At 29.5% G+C, this 25,653-nt stretch overlaps 1 protein-coding gene across 5 annotated transcripts in view; it reads left to right on the top strand.

Moving 5' to 3' along the window:
• Nucleotides 1-25,653, top strand: part of LOC142321352 (ATPase family AAA domain-containing protein 2B-like) — a 189,627-nt gene that overhangs the window by 150,110 nt on the left and 13,864 nt on the right. For 4 of the 5 annotated variants that reach the window (XR_012755606.1, XM_075359372.1, XM_075359383.1 and 1 more), the window contains exons 23-26: nt 3,460-3,676; nt 13,252-13,464; nt 18,857-18,997; nt 20,426-20,619. Coding sequence is in view for 4 of the 5 variants with exons in the window: in XM_075359372.1 (XP_075215487.1) it covers nt 3,460-3,676; nt 13,252-13,464; nt 18,857-18,997; nt 20,426-20,619 (765 nt within the window). In the remaining variant the exon portion in view is untranslated. The remainder of the gene's footprint in view (nt 1-3,459; nt 3,677-13,251; nt 13,465-18,856; nt 18,998-20,425; nt 20,620-25,653) is intronic. The other variant, XM_075359400.1, reaches the window with a different exon arrangement.

The following is a 25,653-nucleotide window of genomic DNA, read 5'->3' on the forward strand; positions in this document are numbered from 1 at the left end:
AGTAGCCCGCGAAGCCAAAGTTGAACAATTTGTTCTAACTTAAATAAATGATTGAAATTCTTAATTCTATAATTTAATCTTACAATAATAAATTATTTGTGAAACATACACATACTGTTTATATTTATCCTGATAAGATAAACAATGTAGTAATACTGAACGCGCTCTGTCGGCGCTAGTTGGTAGCTGTGTGGCCGTGTGTCTCAGCTTGCTTTTTCTCTGTAGCGAACATAGACAGGGCGCATATCAGTATCAGTGTGTGTTAGAGAGTTAGATAGTAAAGTGACAGCCAGTGAAGTGACAGTCAGTGATAGCAAACAGAAGTAAGTATGTTAGTTATTGTTTTAAATATTCCGTAATAATATCTTTAGTAGGTAAATTCTAAAATAATATTTAACCCTATTATTTTAGAATGAATAATCCAAGTACAAGCAGGAAAAAACGTATCATTATCACAGTGAATGGGAAGAAGATTATTTCTTTACTATGATGAAAGATAAATGTATCTGTTTTATTTGCAATGCAACAGTAGCTTTGTCTAAGAAAGAAAACGTTAAAAGACATTATCTAACAAATCATAAAAATTACGAAGAAGATTATCCACGTGGCACTGCGTTAAGAAAAACAAAAGTGCAACAACTGAAGGCACAAATAACTGCACAACAAAATAGTTTTTTAAAATACAATACAAATTCGAAGACAGCTACGATTGCTTCATTCAAAGCTGCTGAAACTTTGATTAAACACAACAAACCGTTTCAAGATGGGGAAATATGGAAAGAGGCATTCATTAAAGCTGGAGAAGAATTGTTTCAAAATTTTAAAAATAAATCTGAAATAATGACATTAATCAAAAATATGTCATCGCGAAATACAGTTATGCGTAGAACAGAAGGAATGAGCCGAAATCTTGAAGACATTTTACATGAAAACATTAATAAATGCGTTGTATTATCACTGCAGTTTGACGAATCTACGGACTATATCGGTACTGCACAATTATGTGTTTTTATTCGAATGGTTTTCGATGATATGTTGGTTACAGAAGAATTATTAACTATTATTCCAATGCATGATCGCACAAGAGGTCAAGATATCTTTGATTTATTTAAAAATTATATTTCACGAACAAATTTTCCAATCTGCAAGTTGGTATCAATAACCACTGACGGGGCTCCAGCAATGATTGGCAACAAAAGTGGCTTCGTTGCTTTGTGTAAAGGTGATGATGACATTCCAAATTTTATTGACTATCATTGTATCATACATACTCAAATATTATGTTCAAAAGTGTTAAAATTCAATCATGTTATGGATGTTGCGTTTAAAATTGTAAATTCCATAAGATCTAAAAGTTTGTCACGTCGTCAGTTTCGCACTTTGCTGAATGAATGCGGTGAAGAACACAATGAACTGTTACTTCATACTGATGTAAGATGGTTAAGTCATGCTACATTTTTAGCAAGATTTAGAGAACTTCTGCCACAAATAACCTCATATTTACAATCTAAAGGTGATTCATATCCGCAATTAAATGATCAAGAATGGCTTCTCGATCTTGCTTTTTTCTGTGATGTTACTGAAAAATTAAACCAATTAAATCAGCAACTACAGGGTAAAGGTAAAACAATAATACATATGATTAGCATTTTGAAGTCATTTAAGGAAAAATTAAATATGCTTGCAATGCAACTAAAGCGTCGTGATTTAAAACACTATCAAAATCTGGCAGATGAATCTAAAAATAACAAGACTGTTGCTTACGACAAATATGCTGATGTTATTGGAATGCTTCTAAATGAATTTGATAGAAGATTTCTCAAACTAAGTGAACTTGAAGATATTGCCTGTTTTTTATCTTACCCATTTAATGACATCGACGTTGAAAGTCTTGTACAGAAACTTCACAATTTTCTTAATACTACAAATATAGCAGAATTAGAAGAAGAAATACTAAATATTAAATGCGATGTAAATCTAAAATCAATGGTTTCAGATAGCAGTTTTTGGAAACTAATAAGCAAAGATAAATATCCAAATATTTGGACAATTGTTGCTCGTTTCAATGCCTTCTTTGGCTCCACATATTTATGTGAATCCGCATTTTCTTATATGAATGCGATCAAAACAAAAGAGCGATCGCAAATAACGGATCTACATTTAGAGTCATGCTTAAGAATTGCTTTAAGTTCATATGAGCCAAATTTTGAGAAACTTGCTGTTCTTATGCAATGCCAAGTTTCATCCAAATAAAAATTGTATGCTTAAAATTTGTTTTGTTCGTATTTATTTCTTGACATTGTTTTTTTTTAATTTTAATTAATATTGTTGGAATTCATAAAATAAAAAATATGTTTTGTTCGTATTTATTTCTTAACATTGTATTTTTAAAAATTTTAATAAATATTGTTTGAATTCATAAAATAAAAAATATATCGTAGGCTTAGATTGCAAACCTGCTAACTCATATTCAGCATATTTTGCACAACTTTCTTAAAACGCATAAATTTTTTGCTTGTCACGTGATTTCAATTAAATAGGTGCATAATAGCGGTGTTTCATAGCCAATGTAAGGTGTTTTTCTCTTTCTAATAGTGTGAAAATGTAATTTTTGACCAAAAGTGGAAGTTTGCAATTTAAATCGGCGATATAATGACTTCTTTAATTATCTTCTAAAATTTTAAAATTATTTGCCCATATTCATAGTCGACCGCAGACTATATTTTATGGAAAAAGTAGCCCCTAAAAGCTAACTGTTTGGCCACACCTGGTTTATAGAAATCTAAAAAGAAAAAGTTAAAAAATTGGTATTTTTTTATCCTTTTTACCCAGTTTACAACTATATGCGTATGTGGAATATTCAAAAAGAAAATTTATATTAATGTCATACAACTACCTAACAATTATTTAATTTTCCCATTTTAAATTGTTGTTTGATGGGCTGCTGTTTTTGCAGTTGTACAGATTCATGAAATGATTTCTTTGCAAATGTCTCATTTGGAAGAATAAAACAATTTTTCTTCAATTCTAGGATTAAAAAAAATTAAATTCTATTTTTACTTGAAAACACACTTTATAAGCAACTATTAGCTACTTTTCTTTCCTGAGGAACTACAGCTTCCATGAAGGTTGATCATGCCCCCCTCTGGCCTCCACTGCCTTTATGCTAGCTCTGATAATCCCTTCTTTTCTGGATTGTTACTTATATCATCATAAATACAACAAGCTGTTAGCATGATTTCAGTTAGGCAGTTGATTTTAGAATACTGCTCAACTAAAGAAACTTTCATTAATCAAGCCATATTTTTTAATTGACCATATCATAATTGATCAAACTACAAGACAACATTTTATATTAGAAATAAGAATGTCGTTCTGCTGGATTATAAATAGTTTTAGTATTAAGAGAACAGCTTAAAATTATTCCAGTCATTGTAATTATATTTTTTCATTTATTAGTCACAGTTAAGAGAGAGAAATAAGACTGAATCTACCATTATTGTAAATACAAAAAAACCATTGCATAACACTCGAAGTAATTCTGGAAGCTGTGATAAACAATTGCCTGTAATCAATTCAAGTAACAATGAAAGTACGCATACTGATGGCCTGCCACAAAAAAGAAAACGACTTGATGATTCTACTAGCTTAACAGCAACATCTTTTTCATCACAAGGTAATTAGAACTTTTTTTTTTTTGTAAAATGAATAATGATGTAGCTGTAGTATATGGTTTGTGCTTTTTGACTGTCGATGTGTTTATTGGATTATGTTATGATATTCTACTATTATCGTTGTTTATATATAATTTCATCAGTTTACTCTGTGTGAGGATTTGAAAACATGCACCCTGTAATATGCAAGCTTTTTAATAACAGGCTGTTTAAATGTTTTTTCACTAATGATAATAAACAACTCGTGTCATGTTTGTAAGAAATTGTGTTATTTAGTGATCGATGTTTATAGTCTAGAAGAATCCAGATTTTTTTTTAGGTTTATGATAGTCACAATTTATAAATGTAGAAATTATGTACTAAATTCATTCTTTATGAACAGCAGTATGTGTCTATTCATAGGTGCATTTGACTAGCAACAGGATAATTCTGGGTCATTCAGTGTTAAATCAACAAGGTCCACAATCCAACTGGGATTTTTATGAAATTTGGTATGAATTAACTATTGATAGAGTTTTGAGAAAATCTGATTTTCAGATCTCTTATCCTAAACCATTTTGTTTATAGAGCCCTTCAAATTTACTGGGAAATGGCAAATTTTGACTTGGCAGAAGTGTTAGGTTAACATAACTTTGTTAAGGTTGAATGATTAACTTGGTCTCATTTTAAAGCTTATTTGATGCTCTTTCACATGATATACAACAAGCCTTTGTTTACATGAATTTTGATTTAAAATTCATCATACCTTTGACCTTAAATTTTAGAAAAAAAATTTTTAATAAAAAATATATTATTCATCATTATACTGTGAAGTGGTTGAGAAAATTTGAAACTGGGACTGCTTTGGGATCAAGAGATAAAAAATAAAATGTGTATTAATGTTTTAGCAAAAATTTTTTTTTTAATTTCTAATTAGTTTTTATAACAAGACTGCAATAAACATTAACGAAGTCAAAATAAGGTTGAAAATCATTACATTTTATGGTTAAAAGTGAAATTAAGTTAATCATTTTAAGTAAAACAATAAATCTCATATATTCTTAAATGATCTAAAAACTCAAGTGTAAAGATTTCTTATGTATAAAATGTAATTCTCAAGACTCACTTCTCCTAATAAAAGAAGCTAAAATAATATAAATAACTAGCTCTCCATTGCAGCTTCGCCCCTGGTTTTTTATTCACTCTTTTTCAAGGCTGAATTTCAAAAATCTAGAATCACTTAAAGATTAAATAAAAAATCAGGTTGATTTCTTCATTTGTAATAGAGAAATTGGAAAGATATAGCTGGGTTTCAAAAAAAAATTTAAATCCATTTTAACCCTTGAAACTTAGAATTGAAAAAAATCTAGAAATCTGTTTTTAAATATTCACATGAAGATAACAGCCATAAAAAAAAATCAAGCTGATATCTTAATTTGTTACCAAGAAATGTAAAAAATAGTAAATTTTATTGTTACACCATTTTTACCCCTTTAAACTCGGAATTTGAAAAAAATTATTTCTTAGTGTGCAGTTACACCATACAAAAAAATATATATATAAAATATAATATAATAATGCAAATTTTCATCAAACCTGCAATAGTTTTTACTTGGCGTTTGTAATGAATCGCTCACGATATGTTGTCTTCAGTTTCAATATCCACTATTGAAAATATCTGTACTGAAAAATATCTTGGTAGCGGCTCCCTGTAAGAAAGGACCATGTGAATTTAGCGACTCATTACCTAGCAGCCCGAATGGAAGTATAGCACTGTAACAAATTTATTATTTACACATTTTAATAAATAATTTTTCATTTTTAGATAACATTTCCAAATAACCATGATCTGTTAGGTCAAGAGTACCTGATGCATGCAAAAGTTAGCCTTCAACCTACTAAAAAATATCCTGTTTGAATTTTGAAAACAAAAATTTTTATAATTATTTAATGTAAATTTAATTCTATCATTTTTGTAATATTCATTCGATTGATTCGAATCATTCAATCCAAACCCAGCCCACTTAGTGATAGAGAGTAACCATTCATTAAAGTTTGTGCTTCAACTGGCAAATTTCCACTAGTACATATAAACATTTTTTTTTCTCGAGATTTTTTTGAGATGAAATATATCTAAAAAGTAAAGTAAAAAGTAAAGAAGTACCTTCTTAGTTATTCTAAGAAACATGGGTAAAAATTTGGTTGCAATTGATCGGGTAGTTTTTCATTTATGCTGAACAAACAAAAACCCTCTTCCGCTTTATGCAATAGTGTAGTTAATTGTATGACTAATAATTAAACCACAATAATGCATCTCTTTAAATAATTACAATTATGGTGTTTATGATGTGGACATTTTGACCATCTTAAAATCTTACACAATGTACATAAAGTAAGGAAAATTTATAAAAATTTCAAATGAAAGTTTTATACATTCTTAAGTTAACTGTTTCATTCCAGTAGCTGTTATTTAAACAAGTGACTATTGTTAAAATTAACAATAGTCTGGTAAAATACATCAGCACTTAGGTATTGATTAATGCTAATGTACTGATTAATGTTTCAAAGTAATGTTTTCTTAATAAAAATAATTTTTTATAATAATGATTTAAATGTAATCTGATATTTTCAGTGGCTTTCAATTATTGCTACTTAAAAATAATTCCAATAATATTAGTATTAAGTTAAATTTTAAAACTGTTTTTGTGTTTATTTGAAATGCCTGATTATTTCGCTGTCAGTTTTTCATTTGCATCAGTAGTTTTCCTTTTAATGTACATGTACATTCAGTAGCCGTTTTTGAATTTTCTATTGTTAATACTTCCTGTCAAGGTAATATTAGAATATCTCTATGTGCTGGGAAAACATAAGGAGATGGAGCTTGAGGGTGAAGAAAACTTACTTCAACTTCTATCAATTCATTTGTAGACAATACTCAAACCAACCACCAAGCACCACTGTAAATGCACATAACAAAACCTTTTAGATCAGAAATTTCAGGAAAACCAATTTCTATTTCACGTAAAACTGTTGTTCATATTTTTCATTTTCAGAAATAATTTTTCTTTTAAGATATCCTTTCCTGACTGGTAAAAAGGCATGCACCTTTTGAGTATCTGGGATCACCACCACTTTTGCTAAATGAGGTGCTAAATATAAATACTTTTTTCTGATATTCTTCATTTGAAACAAATATGAAATTCATATTTTTCATTTTTGAGAGCCCAATCATAACGCGAGTGGCTGAACTTGCTTTTGATGCTAATCTTTTAAGAGTTTTATCAAGACCATCACATGCATTCTTGCCATGTGTTGTCGCAAAGAAGTGCTATTCCACCTTGGCACCACAGCCATCCTTATGATAAGGTAAATTCACAAAATTTTTACGACTATGTTGTACTGCTGAGCCATCTGAGAAGTAAATTAGTTTATTCACAATATTATACTTTCCTTTTAAAAATTGGATTAGTTTTTTCTGAAGAAATTGAACTGATATTGTGTCATGTTTAAGGTAGTCAGAGATAACAACTAAATTATCATTTAAAGTGTCTGCAAATTCTTGGCTTTAAAATAAATAGCGAAAGGATGAACTGTACCCTGTTGATTGTTCAGTAAAATCCTTGGCCTTCATGTTGTAGCACAAATGAATAATTTTCACTAAAGTGATATAATGTGATAAAGATATTCTGGGTTCAATTACAGTTTTTAATTTTTTTAAGAAATTTGACTGCTGAGAAGCAACGAATGAATGATGAACGAGAATTGATAATTTTTCAATAAAAGTCTCAATAAAATCTTCTGTGTGCTTTTCTACTGTTTCTAAACTTGAATGATCAGTTAATATCCATTGCTTAAAAGTTATTTAGTCCATAGAATTTTCAAAAAATATTGAATTTAAAATGTTTTTTTAATTATCAGAATCTGGACAATTCTTACACTCACAAAGATAACAAACTTCTTGAGGTTGATTACAAATAATTTGTGTCCCATACTGTTTATAAGAAGTGAAATGATTGCTGCACTCTTTTGTTAAATAATTTAATTTACATCCTTCAAACATTAATTTCATGTTCTGATGGGTAACACATCTACACAGTATGAGTTCCACTGCCACCTGCTATGAAACACAATTTTTAGGACATAAAGCAGCAAAGGTAAAAACCCCAATTTTAATACCTGTATGAGTTTCTTTTAATTGTTGATGTATCTCTTTCAGTTTAGCCGGTACTAGTCTTTTTTTGAACTTGAATCTTTCCACAAGGTGATTTGTTTATGACACAGACCTTTTTGCCTGGTATTACACGACTTAACTTCATTTGATTTATAAAACGCCGGAATACATTCAACTATGTTCTGATCCAGACAATTTCCAGGTTTAGGGTTTGGTGATGACAGAATCCCTTGTTCTTTAACTAGTTGTTTTGTTTGTCGTATCATGTAATTGGTAGTTTCAGGGAATTCATCTTGCACTTTTTTGATGCTCCAACTTTGTGGAAGAAGAGTAAAAATTATTATTTTCTGTTATACAATTAAATTTTTCTTTCAACTCTACCAAGATTTCGCTATCAGGTTCAACTTGAGATGAAGTCTCAGAGTTTTTACTAGCTAGCTATATTGAATATTTTTTCCCTCATTGATGACTCAATTTTTGCAATCTTTTTGGCTGGATATGTGTTCTCTTCAATGTTTTAGATTTTACAGCTGATTCTCCAATACTCACTAGACTCAACTGAGCCTGTATAATGCATAATTCGTTTCATCATAAAGGGCTTCTTCACCATCATCTGCTTCTTCTGAAGCTTTATTACTAATTGAGGCAAGTTTTTCTGACACTTTATCACAAATCTTCCAATTACTTTCTAAGTTTATTTGTCTTAGTTTATCATTTTACCTTAATAAAAAACAAAGTTATGTTGACCTAACACTATTGCCACAAGTCAAAATTGGCCATTTTCCAGCAAATTTGAAGGGCTCTAAAAACAAAATGGTTAATGATAGAGATCTGAAATACAGTATTTTCTATAATTCTATCAACACTTAATTCATACCAAATGCCATAAAAATCCCAGTCAATTGGGTTGTGAATGGCTGTTCACTTTGTTGATATGGCATGGAATGACTCTTCTGTATTTAAGATAAGATGCATTGTAGTGAAATCTAATTTTTAAAGTGTTGAAAAAATATGATATTTTCAAAAGTACAGATTGCTGGGTGTTGCATTTTTTGTAGGTTTTTTAACATATTTAATACAGGAGGATGGACTGGAATGTCCTGCTAAACAACAACACGTCATGATGAACAATCCAGTATGTCCTACTTTATTAGAAATATGAGGTAGGAAATATGTTGTGTTTATATCTCATAATTATGTAAAGAAATAACACTCCTCAACTTAATTTTCTAAGTAAATAAGATCGTATATGTAACTGTATTTTTGTAGTTGAATCACTGAATGTAAGATAACATTATACAGTAGACACCCTCCATTGCTATGGGCAGATCTAACACTTACTCTAATCTGAAAGAGATTCACTTCTAAATATTTAATTAAAAACATTCCATTATTATTCTTATTATTAATGTTGTACAAATAAATATTTATTTAAAAGTGTTACTCTTTCATTATGGTTGTAAATTATTTGCTGTGTAAAACCGACTAGTTACACATTTAATTTTCTTAACATTTGACACATTGGTATTTATACAATTATATAGTATCCACTTACCAACAATTGGTTTTTTTTTTTTATTAATATAATTAGGTATTATTTTACAGTTCATACATTTTTTATTAAATTTTATATTTTTTGTTGTTTATAATTTAGGTTTAATTTTCTTAACATTTGGCTGGTGCCAAATAACAAATGGTTTGTTATTTATACAATTATATAAAAGATACAATATCCACTTACCAACAATTGTTGGTAGTAAATAGTTACCAATTGTTATTTATCCAGGTATAATAATAATAATTACAAATTGTTGGTAAGTGGATACTATAGTTTTCATATAGTTACACATTGTCTACATCAACTATCATTTTTATAATATTATTTGTGGCTGTATAGTTGACTCCTGTCACTTTTAAGCACTCTTTCACAATTTAAAACATTCAAGTCTTTAAGCATATAATGGTTTCTGTACAGTTGTATTGCATTTGGATTTTAATCATGTGACCTCTTAATGGCTTTGTTAATTGAACAGCATTGACAATGAATAAATGGTACTTTGCTGCCTCATCATTAACCAGTAAATGTGTTACCAGTAAATGCAGTAGATAATTTTGTTGCAGTTTAACTATTAAGTGTTGCTCTATATCAACCAACCGGTATGACAACACAGTGAGTCATTGTCTTACTCATTGTGTACTGTATCTGGCATGTTCTGAGTTCTGTCTAGCTTGATCTGCATTCTGCCTGTCTATGATTAGTGTCCAATTTCAGTCAGGGCTTGGTTAGTGACTATCAGCTGTCTACTCAAATCGTCTTTCATTATTCACTGTCAAATACTGCTTAATTTTTCATTTTTCACTGCCAAACTCTGTTTTATACTTTCATAATCTCAGTATGTAAATTTAATGGGTTGTTGTTATGTAGAACATGTGATTAACACATATAAACTCGCTTCAGAAATAAAAGATTGCATATAGTTTGCTCTATGTATTGAAGTAGCCATATGTTATGTATTTCTTTTTTTTAATTGTATAAAAAAACTTTCAATCCAGAACGTTCTGGCAAGGACCATGCTGAAAAATCAGTTAATAAAATAATGAAAGAGAAGCTGGTAGAGATATTCCATTATCTGTTGACAACTATATCAATATGAACTTTATCCGAAAGCTTTTATAAAGGAAAATTTAGGTAACAGAAGTACACTGAGTAAATCCAGATTAGATACTCAAGAAATGTTACATCAAAGAAACTGAAACAAGGTGTAAACTAAACTGTTCATTAATGGTTACATGTGCAACTCTTAAGTGGAAAGATAGAAGGATCATACTGTAATTAGTTCTCTAGACAGTTGGAGCAGGTATGGCCAGCACTCATAAGGACTTAATTTCAAAACCTCCAGCTATAATGAACTGATCATATGATCAAATCTTTTTGTATTATTCTATCAAAAGGAAATCTTTAAATGGCTGATCATTCTTGTGTGTCATTTATGTTTAGTTAACGACCATATTTTATACTTAAAATACCACCAAGATTAATGTTAAAAAAGTTTGATTACCTGACATTAAAGTCCTTAAACCTTCCTCATTATAAATCTTAAACAGTTTGAAACTGTACAGGCCCCTTCTCTGTTTGCAACTCTCCTAGGCAGTGGACTGTATGAGTAGAAAAAAGAAAAGTTACTTATTAATGTTTTCATTGAATAGGCCAGGTTGGTAAAATGTTAATAGATTTTTTTACTTTCTCCTGAAAACCATTTGAATATAAATAATTTTATTTTTTAATTACTGACACTGCTGATTAAAATGAAAGTAATTATCACCCAGGAAGAATGAATTATACAGTAGCATTCAAATTAATCCAAACGCAGGGAAGTTTTTGTTTATTTCTACGTTGTGGCTACACTATTTGACCAGCCCATTCTTTAAGTTGTCTGTGTTATGTGAGGTTACTGTTCTTTGGTTATTTAGCAATTTTCATGTTATAATTTTTGTGTTTTGGGAGAATTTATTTCATTTTTTATTACAGAATCATATCTTCGTAATTGTTGTTCTGTGTCTTGAATAAATGGACATAACTCCAAGAAAGGGCTCAAAAATTGTTTCTCTTTCTGAGCATATCTAAATGACATAATAACAAATAGCTTCTGAGTGTAGTGTTAGACTAGGGACAATGAATGGTATTTTAAAACAGTTTAAAGAAACTGGTTCCTTTCCAACTTAAAGGATAAGCAAATGTGATCATAAAAGAAAAACACAGGATTGGTTGGTTGTTGGTGAGAAAAAGTAAACTTGATCCAAAATTAGCTGCTGTGGATTTAAATCAGCTGGCATTGGAGCAGATATACACATGATGGAAAGAAAAATTTTCACTGGCTGGAAAGCTCTCGTCAGCTAGGAAAAAGCTGCTTTTAATCTCAGCAGCGTGCAAAAAAAAGGTCTTGTGTGCTAACTAGATCAAAGAAGTCGGGAAAAATATAACGTTTTCAAAGTCACATTTTTATATTCAGGGACAAAGCCCATACTTTGGAAAAGCATCAGATGAAAATACATCACTGGCTCATATCTGACAATTAGTTAATTCCCAGAAAAGATTTTTGGGTTGTTTCACGTTTGAAGGCCCTAGTTCATCAGTTCCAATAGGTGATATGTAAAAAAGTTAGGGAAGTATCAAGATTCTGAAGGAAGGATTCAAAACAATTTCCACAAGGCAGTGAAGTGTTTCAACAAGATTTGGTGCCATTCCATACTGCCAAAGAAGTAGAAAAATTTTTTAAAGAATAAAACTATTGAAGTGCTCCCGTGGCCAGGCAACTCCCTAGACCTAACCCAATTGAAAATCTTTGAGCAGTAGTCAAAAAATGACTTAAAAAAAAATTGTCCTCCGTAAAGCAATAATGTTGGTATGATTTCATGATAAAGAAATCAAAATGTGTATTACCCTTGTTTAATCTATGCTAAATTGTGTACTTGAAGTGATTAAGAATAAAGGACATTAATTCCTAGATATTATTTACAAATTGTACAGATATGATTTTTTGTAAAGAAAAGGGTAGTTTTTATTAAATAACATCTCCATTCAGATTAATTTACACCCTACTATATCTTGTCACTTACCCAAAAGGAATAAATGATAAAGATATATAAAAAATGGATGTTATATATTTTTTTTCACAAAATTGTTGTTTAGTATGCAAGAAATATGAAACTCAGAATATATTTTTGTCTACAAATCTATATCTTAAGACACAACAGAACATAAGAAATTTCAACTATGTGATGTGTGTAGGTTGAGGATGTGGTGGAATGTCCATACCATAAAACAGTAGAAAATTAACAGTCATTACCAAGGTTGAGTATTTTATTTACTTAACCACTCTTATCATGTGTTAATAGTTTTGTTTTATTTTTTTGATTGGATGATTATCTTTTGAACTTATGTTGATAGCCATAATAATCCATAATTTTGAACTTATTATGTTGATGTAACGAACTTTAAATATATTAGTTTCCAATCTGTGCTTTATTTTTATTATAACTTCCTTGGATTAGGATCTTTTCAACTCTTTTTTTCTCCCTTAGTAATTACTCTCAAGTAAATTATTTCTGAGTTTTAACACTTCTTTCTTTTTTTTACCATAACTTAATACAATATTTCATTTATCTATGTCTAGAAAGTGAGTTCTAATTGTAATTAAGCTTATAATTAAAAGTAAAATAATAGATTCTGATCGATTTTATTCTGAATTTGTGATTTCAGGTATAATCTTAATTAAAACTTATAAAGATGGAAGCTAGTAAATATTTTTCATTTATATCAGGAACTGTGTATTGTATCAATAAGATATTCTTATTTATTATTTTTTCCTCAAAAAAAGTTTTGTTAAAGAATGTTTATTTATTGTTGTTTGGTAATTGAATGTGTAGGTGACAATGACCAAATCTCTCCGATTATTGGTAATGCAGAAGAAGTAAAAGAGGAGAAAATTAATGATATGGATTTAGATGCAGATGCAGTATTTACTTCTGAGGAAGAAGAGGAAATGACTAGTGAATCTTGTAGGGATGAGATTGAATGTGATCCCTCCAAAACATCATCTACTGAGGGTACAACATCGCCAAAAATAAGTAGAAATAAAAGTGAGCCTTATTTATTATATAACTACTTAGTAGAAAAAAAACAAGTTTGTACTTACTAAGGTTTTGGTATTTGATCCTTCCCTCACCAGAGTTTTTCCACTTCCTGACTGTGGTGCAGTTTTGATCGTTGTTTTGACTGCTACATACCTTCAGTTTTACTGCCTTACATATTCCAAAAAGGTTCTGACAAATCCTTCTTGTGTTGTAAGGATGGACTGTTTTTTCTTTTGCCATTTTATCATTTATTTCAATCTGATTAAGATTGGTGTTATATTGTGATTACTGTAAAGAAACATGATTATACTCCAGTAAAATGTTTCCTCCACATTATCTACAACCTTTTTTCATTTTGAATTATTTCTTTAAAAGCTCAATTTTTCACAATACGTGGAAGCCATGCTTACCTAGATATTACATTTTCAAGTTTAATGTCGCTGGTGTTGGCTTATTTTTTTTTATTCAATTGGTATATAATATTTTCCATTACTTCCTCCCCTGGAGAAACCAGTCATGGTATAATTTATTCTACTGCTATTTGTAAAAATAGTCATTTATATTCATTAAAATATTATTTTTTATTACTATTCGTAAAAATAGTCAATAATTCATTTACTTATGGTAATCTTCATTTCTTCTTTGGTTTGAAAAATGAATAGTGATTTTCCAGAAAAATCTTATTTCTATTAAAAAAGATAAGTACTGTTTTGGTTTTTAGTATTGATAAAAAAAAAATTAGTGCTATAGAAAAGCAACAGTTGTAGACATAACATTTTAAAAATACAATAAAATACCATCAGGTGACATGATTTGGGAGAAGTGGGCCTAAGGAAAAAAAACCTTATAACTATCAGCTAAAAGGCAATTAATGATACATGTCAGGATTATCCTGTGTGTGTATACACACACACACACACACACACACACACACACACACACCAATCAGGTGGCTGAAAAGTAACTTACTCCCCCTCTAACTTCTTTTATAATTGAGATAGTTGGATGCGGTTTGCTGCATTCATCCTTATACCAAGGGGGCTACTTCCTGAAGCATAATAATAATTAGCAGAAAAAACTAACACAAATTTAAATCAATAACCAGAATGTATATTTTATTCTTTGATTTTTGGGTTGTGGGGGACAACTCAACAATTTCAATTGGGACCTTGGTCATTTGATATATCATTTTAAAGAGCTTGATGAGATGAGAAACCAAATTCTGATCGCCCAATCCAAAATGCAGCCAACAGTGTGTTTGTTTCAGGTAGTTAGAACTATGGATGTATGCTCCCCTTTAATTGTTTTATTTGAAGTATCCTGAGTTTCTCTTTGAAAATTTTCTTCTTTAAGATAAGTTAACTCGGTGAGCCTCAATTTAGAGTATTCGGCCTTCAGGGTGGACAGGTAGCAGGGGCAGTTGAAAAATTTTCAATGGAGCAAATGATCATGTAATACATTGTTTTAATGGTCTTTGCAAGACAAGCAAAACACTTTCCAAATTAAACTCTTGACTTTAAACCAAAATGGCAGCCACAAATATCATTATGTTATTAAAAATTGAAAAAATGAACTATTAACATTTTTAAACTACTTATTTTTATTAAACTTAGACTTGAATTTAGAAATAATTAAATAATTATTTTACTTATTTTTTTACATTAGAATTTTATTTCATAAAAAATTTAATAAAATAATTTTTATTTCATAAGTTGGCAATGTCAATAGCTGATCAACAATTAAACAAACGTAAGTTACATTTTTCAAAATTTATTTTCATTGTTGATTTTGCTGATGAATACTGAAATGTAATTGTATTGGTGTTATTTTTTAGATGAATTTTTGCTATTTTTCTACTAGTAAGTTTAAAAGAGTTTAAATTACAAAGCTAAAAACAATTTTTTTTTTTTAATTTTGATTAAAGAAGTTTAACTTGACTTAGAATGTGGGTTTTGTTTTTTAACTGTTAAAAATTCATAATCTACGAATAAAAACTCTTTGAGTAAAAACAGTGTTTTCTCAGTTCAAGAAAGAGGAGAGATAGACTTTTTATTTGGAGAAATAAAAGCATACAAAGGAACATCTAATGCATTTAATGTGCAGCATCCTAATCATACAATTTTTAGGATCATAGTCACAAATTTAATAGAAAAAGTTTTACACACTGGTAGCATTTTAGATTATTAAAAACCTGGCTGGCCCAGTACAGAAGAAGTTTTTGAAAAAGGAATATTGCAGAAATTTCTGTTAATAATCAACAATCGGCCAAAGCGATTGCACGAAATAATAATTTATCTTGGTGTTCAGTGCAGAAAGCATTAAAAAAACATAAGTGGAGATAACAAAAAAGAATAGCTAACTGCAGACCGATTTCACTATTATCTGTATTAGTAAGATATTTAAAACTATTCTCAAAGAAAGAAAACTTTCATTTATTTGTAAATAAATAAAAAAAAGTATTGAATGACAGACAACTTGGGTTTGGACATAATAGATCTGTAGAAGATGCCCTAGTAAAACCCGCAGAGATAATTACAACTCTCTTGATTCTATTGGACCATGTATGATGTATACATTTCTTGACTTTGCTAAGGCTTTTGATACTCTAGATGATGCAATGTTATTAGTTAGGTTGAAAAAACTGGGATTTCGGGAAACTCGTATAAATTATTGGAAAGTTATCTCACAGATATATATTGAAAAATAAAAATTTTGGAATGTGTGAGTTCTGAGATTAAAATAGAGTACGGAGTAGTACCTCAGTACTCAGCCCATTACTATTTATCCTGTATATAAATGATATATACCAAATTGCAGATAGATTCTGCAATAGGGACATTCTTTCCTTTGGAGATAATGTTGCTGTTTTTTACTCAGCTAAAGTTGGAACACTTTGTTTAATAACGTTAGTTCTGATTTTCCTTCAATCGTCCAGTGGTTCCTTGCAAATAAGCTAACAGTTAAATGAAAAAATGGTTTCCTCCATTTACATGACACAGTGACACTACCATTTTTTGAACCCTTGGCTTCGTATTAAATGATCTAAACATTGCTATTAAAATAAATAGTGCTAAGTATTAAGGCATTATATTTGATTCTTATATGTGTTGGAATCAGCGTATTGAAAAAATCACTGCTGAATTAAGAATGAATGAATGGTGGTTTATGGGTATTTGAATCTATGTCTTCCCAATGATGAAATAATGTTGACAATTTTATGCAGTGGTTTAAAAAATTGTTGCTGAAGGATATGCGCCATACCATTGTCTGAAAACTAAAAAAATTCTAAACCCTTTGAACTGAAAATTGGAAATTGCTGAGTGGTTAAAATTAAATAAAATTTCATATACCAAGAACATTTTAAAAGTAAAACTTTTCAAAAATAGTAAAATCAATTAAATAAAATATATATTCATTATCAAGTAGATGAAATTGAAAATCAAAAGATTGTGTCATGATGCGCGCCCTCCATACCATTGCAATTTTAACCCGATAGAATTGATAATGGGCACAAGTCAAAGCATACATTGGAAATAGTAATACAAAATTTAAGTTAAGTGGTGTAAAAAATATATTGATAAAAGGTGTTAATAGATAAGAGTACATGCAAATGCTTGAAAAAATTGTATTCAACATGTAATTAAAAATGGAAAAACGCAGACAATTGTGAGAAAATGTTATTGAGGTGGATTACCCACCTGTGTTCAGTATTATGGGATTGTTATCTTTATGCATAATCCTGTGTATTGTATCTATTTAATGTTACCTCTGTGTACAATTAAATTGTGTTATAAATAAACATTTGAAAACGCATATTCGTACTACTTTACCTGTAGTAAGTTTTTCATTCTTTGTTTAATAGTAGTTTCTTTCTTTATTGTAATAAATTTGGGGAAAATGATGGCAATAATTCAACAGACAGCAGATTATTGGTTATTGAAGAAGTGCATTGAGGTAAAGTTTTTTTTCTGTTTTGCTTGTTATAGCGATAACATTTTACAGCAAGTTTCCGATTTTTGTATTACAAATTAGTTTTGCTTCATTTTTATATTACAAGTAAAGAGAAGTGTTTTTTTCTTGAATGGATTGCACTAATTTTAATTAAATTATAATCATCATACTGTTACGTTTTGGCTTGCTGCACGGTTTCATGAGACAAGGTTTAGAAAACTGTTTTGTAACATTGCAGTCAAAAACTAATGAAAAAAAAGGAACGAGAGAAATCATATATCACAAACATGCACTAAGTTCTTAACAATGAATATCTGTGTAAAATACCTGAAATAGCCAAAGAAATTGGCAAAAGGAGCATATATGTAGGCTTAAGGTATATAAATCAGTATTCATCATAAAAATAAGGACAAATTTTAATGAAAAAATAAATTATTAAAATAAGTATCTGAAAAAAAAAAAGAATTAAAAGGGATAAAATCAAGTCAGTGTAACTGAATAAAAAAAAATTGATTTATTTTAAAAGTTTGGAAATAAGCCATAGTTGAAGTAAACATTCTGTTTTACTTTTATCTATTAAATTTATATAATAGTAGGAGGCGAACAAGTACAAAAAGCACTTCTGCTTTTATAAATTATATATACATGTAATTTACTCTGAATAAATAAATATCAAATAGTGTATGGCATTAACTGATTAACAACCAATGGTTCATAAACAAACCTTTTCATAAACATTTGTTTTTTTTTTAATTTCTATGAGATTTTTCACACTTTGTGCAATTGCCTTTATTTTCTTAGGTGTTGTAATCACAAAGAAAATTACTTTGTAATAGGATTTTAATTAGAGAGTTTATTTGCATATCAGTTTGGTATTTTATGAGATCGTTAACTCCTCCTGTATAAGGTATATAATGATCGCTATATGCTTGTTAAAAAAAAAATTCTATTTTATTTACTTATTTAAGGGTTTCTTTTATCATTAATTCATGAAAATTATTTATTTTTAGACATAATGAATACTGGTTGTTAAAAATAATGATGTGATGATGTACCTTTGGCTTATGCAGTGAATCACATGCTAGGCATGCAACATGTTATTTTTACATTACAAATAGTAACTTTGCAATTCCGTGTTATAGTGTTTTATGTTTGAATCATTAAATTTTTGTTTTGTCTATCATTTTATCACATTGATTCAGCGTTTTCGTTAGTCATTACATCTTGTTTTGATTTTACTATTTTTATAGAAATTATTATTTTATTAAATGTTCAGTTCTATGACCATGTGCCCAGTCAATTTCATATGTTAGTGAAGTGGTATGTTTTGTGATACCCATTCATTATATTTAAAAGTATTAATTTTGTTTTATTGAAGTGTAAGAATTTGTTAAAATGTTGAATTTTGAAAATCCATTGACACTTGAAGAATTGTATTGCATTTTAGAAAATGAAGATAATATTTCACAAGCAACTGCCGTAGATGCAACTTATATTCCACCTAAAGTTGATGAACTTACTGATGAAGAAGATATTGATGAAAATTTGCTAACTGAGACCTCTTCAACAGGTACAACCGATATAGCAGGTATGTTTGAGATTTATTTTCATACTGAAAAAGACATTGATGTTCAAAAATCCAGTTGCAGGGAGAAACCAAAAAAGTAAACCTAACAGAAACTTGCTTGTAACTGGCACTGTCAGTGAAAATAGACTTCCTAATTACCCATTAAACAGTTCCTAAGAATTGCAGAAAATGAATAGAGGCACATTTGATGAAAAAACAAATTTCGCAGTTGGTACATGGAATGATAATACAGCGATAACAGTTACCAGTAACCACTATGGCATATATCCATTATCAAATATGAAAAGATGCAGCCAAAAAGAAAGAAAACACGCCATTACTACTCATCCATTAATGATACCAGAATATACTAAAAATGTAGATGGTGTTGATTCTTGTGACAATGATGTTGGAAATTATAGAATTCGAATGCATAGAAAAAAATGATGGTAACCATTGTTTACAAATGCTGTAGATTCTATAGTAAATATATGGAGAATGTACAGACTTGCAAATAAAATTGGTCAAATTGATTTTAGGTCTTCTCTTATATTATCACTGAAGAAATAAAAATACCATGAAGCATTGCTGAGAATGGTGAAAAAAGTAACGATTTTTTTCTTCACCATAAATGGCAACAAAATATTGCCATAAATGGTCACCGTCAAAAAACAGTTTGCCAGAAGATGTTCATTATGATCAAATAGGGCACATTATTTCAGAGCTGTGAAAAAGCTAGACGAAGATGTAAGCTATGCAAAAACCATACAATTTATTCATGTATAAAGTGTAACGTGCACCTACATTCAAAATGTTTTCAAGAATTTCATTCACAGCAAAGAAAATAAATTATTTTTTTTTAAAAAAGAAGAAAAAAATAGAAATTGAATTGGTTTATTTGCAGCTGTATTACTTTCAGTTAATACATTGTAATTATAAACTGTTCATATGTCTTACTGTATTCTTCAGAAAATTACATTTCTTGCATGCTTTTTGCAAGCAACCATTTTATTTCTTTGCGATAATTGAATTTTTTTGTTAATGTGAAATTATTTCTGGTTTTATATACTTAATAATAGATAAAATAAAGGGTTTATTTACACAAAAATTGAGTGTGTTTATGTCCGGTGGGTTAAATTTGACTTAAAAATTATAAAATTAATTTAAAAGAAAAAATAATAAATAGGTGCATGTAATCTTAGCTGTTGAGTTTTGAATCTGTTCTGACTAAAATAATTTGTCTTCAAGTCGGTTATGTTGCAGCATATTTTAATTCATGAAAATATTTTATTAATATGGTAAATGTGTATGTTTATTCTGTATATATTCTTTAAACTCACTGAATCAGAACATTCAATAATATTTAATTACAATTTTTCTATAATTATAAATTTTATGGGATTCATATGACATATAAACATGCTAAACCTTTTTTATTTCCTTTTACAGGTTGTATGTCTAATACAAATTCCGTTAAAAAACAAGTTGTTGTGAACAGGAATACTCTACAAAAGGTATTGCAAGAAGTAATATCTGCCACAGATGGCATAACATCATTAGAATTGCTCCTGGATCTCTATGCACAATTAAGGGGTGTTATAAATAAACATTTGAAAATACATATTCGCACTACTTTACCTGCAGTAAGTTTTCTATTCTTTGTTTAATAGTAGTTTCTTATAGAAGAAATTGTAATTCTAATTTAATCGTGTTTTTGTTCTAATATAATTTATTTGTCTTGTATTTTCAGCCATTTCTAGTAGTGGCTGATATCTGTTTATTTTTAACCAATACCTCTATGGCAAAGATTAAGGTTAGGCTTTGCATTTTTCACATGTCAAAAAATTAACTTCTCCTTTTGGTGAAAAAGAAGACTGTAGTTGGGTGTAAGCCTGTAATCACTAAAAGGTTAATAAGTAGATAGATAAATTTAATGTTAGAAATTCATTTCCATTGGTAATGTTTTAGAAAGTACGTTTTGAAATTATTTACCCAGCATCTTTTATTTACTTTTAGCCAAATAAAGATTTCAGTTTTAAGTATCATTACAACTTGAGATTTTTTTAATATCATTCCACATAGTTGATTTCCCTTCTTTATCAATTTATACAAGTTGTAGGTTATTGTTAAACACTTAAATCAATAATCATCAATTTTAAAAGTAATTAATAAATCACACTTATATAAGCAACTACCATTGCAGAAATGGAAATTATAGGTATTGAATTGATTGGCAAAATATTTGCTAAATGTCTCTTAAAATATAAACCATTAATTATTGATCATGGCTGACTGCATTTATTTTGTGTAGTGAGTTTTTATGATTAAGGAAGAACATTACTTTTTTTAACTTGCTTTTGTAATTCATCATGATAGTGGTAATTTGAGTTAGGTTCTCATATTTTCTAGGAGTATTAAATTGTTGTAGTTTATTATTATTGTTAAAAGATTATATACAGAAGATAATAAAAACTGTGATATTAATTTAAAATTAAAGTTTGATTTACTGCACAATATAACATATGAGCATTTGCAAGGTACGCATTAAGAAAAAAAAATCCATACACTGAGAATTTTTCAGTGCTTGAAAGCAGTCACAAAAATTATGTAATCTAATTTGCAATAATTTTGTGACTTCACTTTACAGTGTTCGGTAATATTATTATTGAATAATAATCCAAAGAGTTGAACGTTTGTTTTACCTTTTATTGATGTAATCAATTTCAATTTAACATTTTCATGTTGAATTCTGAGGGTCAATTTAATTGGAATTTTGTCTTCATATCTTGTGTGTGAGTTTAAGTGGGCTGATAAAAATGGATATTGACAGTAGAGGTAATAAATGTTTCAACCACCTCAGAGCATTCATGTTCCTCTGATCAGTAGAATCATGTCAGAGCAAGGGGTTCCATCATCGGTTGTGCAACATATCTTGAAGTTTCTCACAAATGAGTGTGAGCATGCGCATTTGGGACTATAATGTCACATACCCTAGTCTAAGATTATATTACCAAATTTAAAGGAGGGTGTGAAACTATAGACAGTGAAAGTCACAATAGCACTCGAGGACAAGTACAAATCAAGGATGTCTCTTCAAGGACAAGTGTGTTGATCCACCTGTGGCCTCTTTGAAGATCTTACAGTTGATGAATTTGCTTCAGAAGAAAATAGCAGTCAAAGAAGTACCTATTCCATTCCACAAGTATCTGTTCCAAGTGTCATGGGTTCTTCAAAGTCTGTGTGAGGTGGGTTCTAAGTCTAAGTATTATCCTAAAATTGGAAACCGGCCTGACATTTAATTTGCCAAAGACTCCTGAATTTGATTTTGACCAGAGGGAAATAATTTTTTGCATTGAGTACTTGCATATAGTAAGACATGGGTCTGTCGCTACATTAAAGTCAAAATCGGTAAATACAGATGGTGTAGGCAAAATCATGTCAGTCAGCTTGAAAAGTCCTCAAAACCATGTCTAGGAACTGGAAAGTATATTGCTTATAGATTTTCTCCTTGAACATTGCATTGTGAATTTTGCATTCTATTACAAGCTCTTGGTCAAAGTGAAAGCAGCATCTGCCAATCAGAGATGATTATCCTTCATGACAATGCCAGGCCTCATACAGCCATTAGCATTAGGAAGAAACTGATTGAAAAATACTGGGAAAACTTAATCTGGATTCATTCACATTAAAGCTAGTACTAATTGAAACATTATCCTATCCTATCCATCTGAAAATATCAAGTGTGTAAGGATAGCCTTAGAGAAAAGTCCATGTCAATCAATGCAGCAGCATTTCCCGCGACACCACAAATCATCTAGGAATTAACTGTTGGGCATCTGTTGTTGCAAAGAGATGGTGCAGCTGTATCATGCACACGATGATCTTTAGAAGTACCTAATCCTGTGTGATGAAGCAATATTCTTATTCAACAGCTCCAAACAGACAAAACTGCTTATACTGATCACCGACAAATCCGTACAAGACTACAAGTGGCCACTACACTTTACTGTACTGATGTGTGGTGTGCCATTTCAGCTCAGGATAATTTTTCCGGTTGATTATAGGTTCTGTGAACATTATAACTGTTGGAAACCTTTTTGTACCTGAGTTCAGATATTGCAACTAGATTGTTGCGAGAGCTTGCTTTCAGTTGGACAGTGCCACAGCTATATGCCATGAATCACCCTTCGTGCTGCATTCCCCGAAAAAGTTTTCTCTTGGTTTGGTAACAATGAATGGCACTCTCAATTCCGGACCTTTCTGTAGTAGACTTTTATGGGTAGGAGGGGCAATTTTAAAGTTCAAGTTTTTCTCGCACCTTAAAAATGCAATTTATCAGGAGAGTGTGAATGTTACACAGGAGACTATGTAGTATCATGAAATGTACCTGAGAGACAGCAGCAGAGTACTTTGATTGTCATCGAGATCTCTAAAATGTCATATTCAAGATATGAGGTCTGGTTTGTGAATCCAGGATACTGACTTAACTATGTTCACTAGATTTATTATCAAATATAGTAAATGTATTATCTTACTTTCACAATCAAAGTTGTTTTTTGAACCAAAGTTTGGTTCATTGTTCTCATGAGCTATTTCTTTTGGAAACCGCCAGTCGTAAATAAACTTAAAATATTTTAATTCATACTGTGATATACTAATAAAGAATGAAGAAGACATTTATTTCTCACCATGGTGTTCTTTCTTTCTGGGATGAAAGTGGTTTTCAATTTGTTGTTTCTGGGATGATCTGTTTGTGCCAGTGTGATGGTTGAAACTTTAAAAAATGAATTGACAAAGTATAAATATGAATTATACCACATGAAAACCCACTACCGCATTTTATATGTGGTTTACCAGCAGTTGAAAACTGTGTGATTATAATTTAGATAGCCATTATAAATTCACCCTTAGCAAATATTTATACTAAGAAAAAAATTAACCAGTCATCGGTTTTCTATTTATTCAACTTAAATTTTTAATAATACATTATTTATAATGGACTTAGATAATTTTTCAGTATCCCAACCCTTTTACAATATCTTACCTTCATATAAAATCATATATTTGCAATTATCCTGTACTACCGTAATTATATTAGCTTAACATTAGAAATTGGGGCAACATAATCTTTTACTTAGTGGTGAATGGACTCTAAAACTGTTATTTACTTAAAAAATTTAATATTCTAATAGATTCAGATTCTGTTTATTCTTCTTTTCATTCTTTCAAATTTAATTTTAATTCCCTCTGATAAATTGTTTCTGTAAAATACCCACTTTTTTCTTTTCAGATAATTGTGTTTGGGTTTTAAAAATAATTTTTCATATTTAAATTCTGTTGCTAATTAATGGTGTTTTAATTTGCTTGATTAATTTCAATATGTTTCTTAATTGCATGCAAATATTAAATTTAAAAATAATTTATTCTATCCCTAAGCATCTAACAAGTGCATTAGACACAAGTTGATCCTTAGTGTACAAGTATTACGATTTCTAATTGGCTAAATTGTGTAATCAATGATAAATCGCTTTTCCAAACTGACACTACTAAACAATTTAATCCATAAATAGTTGACCTTGTGACCCCAGCCTAATTATGTTGCTTATTAATTTCATTGTTGGTTGTAAGATCATGTTGAAAATAACTTTCCCCTATACTGTTTACCAAAAATTGTTTCCACTTTTCAAAGATAAAATTTTGATCTCTGTCATAATTTCTGGAAGGTGAGTTTTTGTGACTGAAAAAGATTACTTTTGGAAGCTCTGCTTTTGTTCATAAGGAATTGCATTAGCTTATGTTTGTCTGGTGATTATTTTATGTCACTTGTAATGCTTACAGTAGCTTGCTTTTTGTCCTTTCCTACAGAATGCTGTTTAACACTATCCATTATCACACGTGTGGACACTCAATAGTAAATACAGAAAAATTAAGACGAACTGTTCTATCCTCAAAAGAGAGTGAACTGAAGATATACTGCTATAACAATGAATGAAAATATTTATTCTATCATAACTGAACTGAATTAGAATGATAAAGTGTTCTTTATCACAATAATTGAATAGTATTAAGATATGTTTTGCCATATAGAACTGTGTTTGTACTAAATTTCATATCAAAGCATAAAAGTTTACATGAAATAAAAATGGATGATGTTGAGAATTATCAGGGTTTTACATTTTTTAATGAATTTCAAATATGTAGTAGGTAATTAATTCTATTATGAATGCAAGTATAACAGTTTGTGATAAAAATAATAGATATCCATAAAAACTGCAGGAGCACAAAATTACTGTTCATTATCAGTGAGAAATAATTGATAAATTATTTTAATTATATGTGTATTAGAAATGAAAGATTTTTAAGAACTACTGATTAGAGAGATTAGGTTTAAATTCTCTAACATTCTAATCATTTAAAATTTTGTTAATTTTGGAGTTATTTAATTATTCTCTTATTACAATTCAGTCAGAGCTTGAATGATTCTATGAAGAGAGTGATTGATGTAGAATGATAGTATTTGAAGATATACAGACTTCCATACTGAAAGAATAAGAGCTATGGGGATGACCACTCTTCGGGTAGTAGTGACTGCATGCATATAATGTGTTTTATGAATAAATTGATTTAGTTTGAACAATAAAACAATTATTTTTTATGATTGTTTGGTAAAAATAAAT

Source organism: Lycorma delicatula, chromosome 1 (assembly GCF_047948215.1).
Source record: "Lycorma delicatula isolate Av1 chromosome 1, ASM4794821v1, whole genome shotgun sequence".
NCBI classification, from domain to species: Eukaryota; Metazoa; Arthropoda; class Insecta; order Hemiptera; family Fulgoridae; genus Lycorma; species Lycorma delicatula.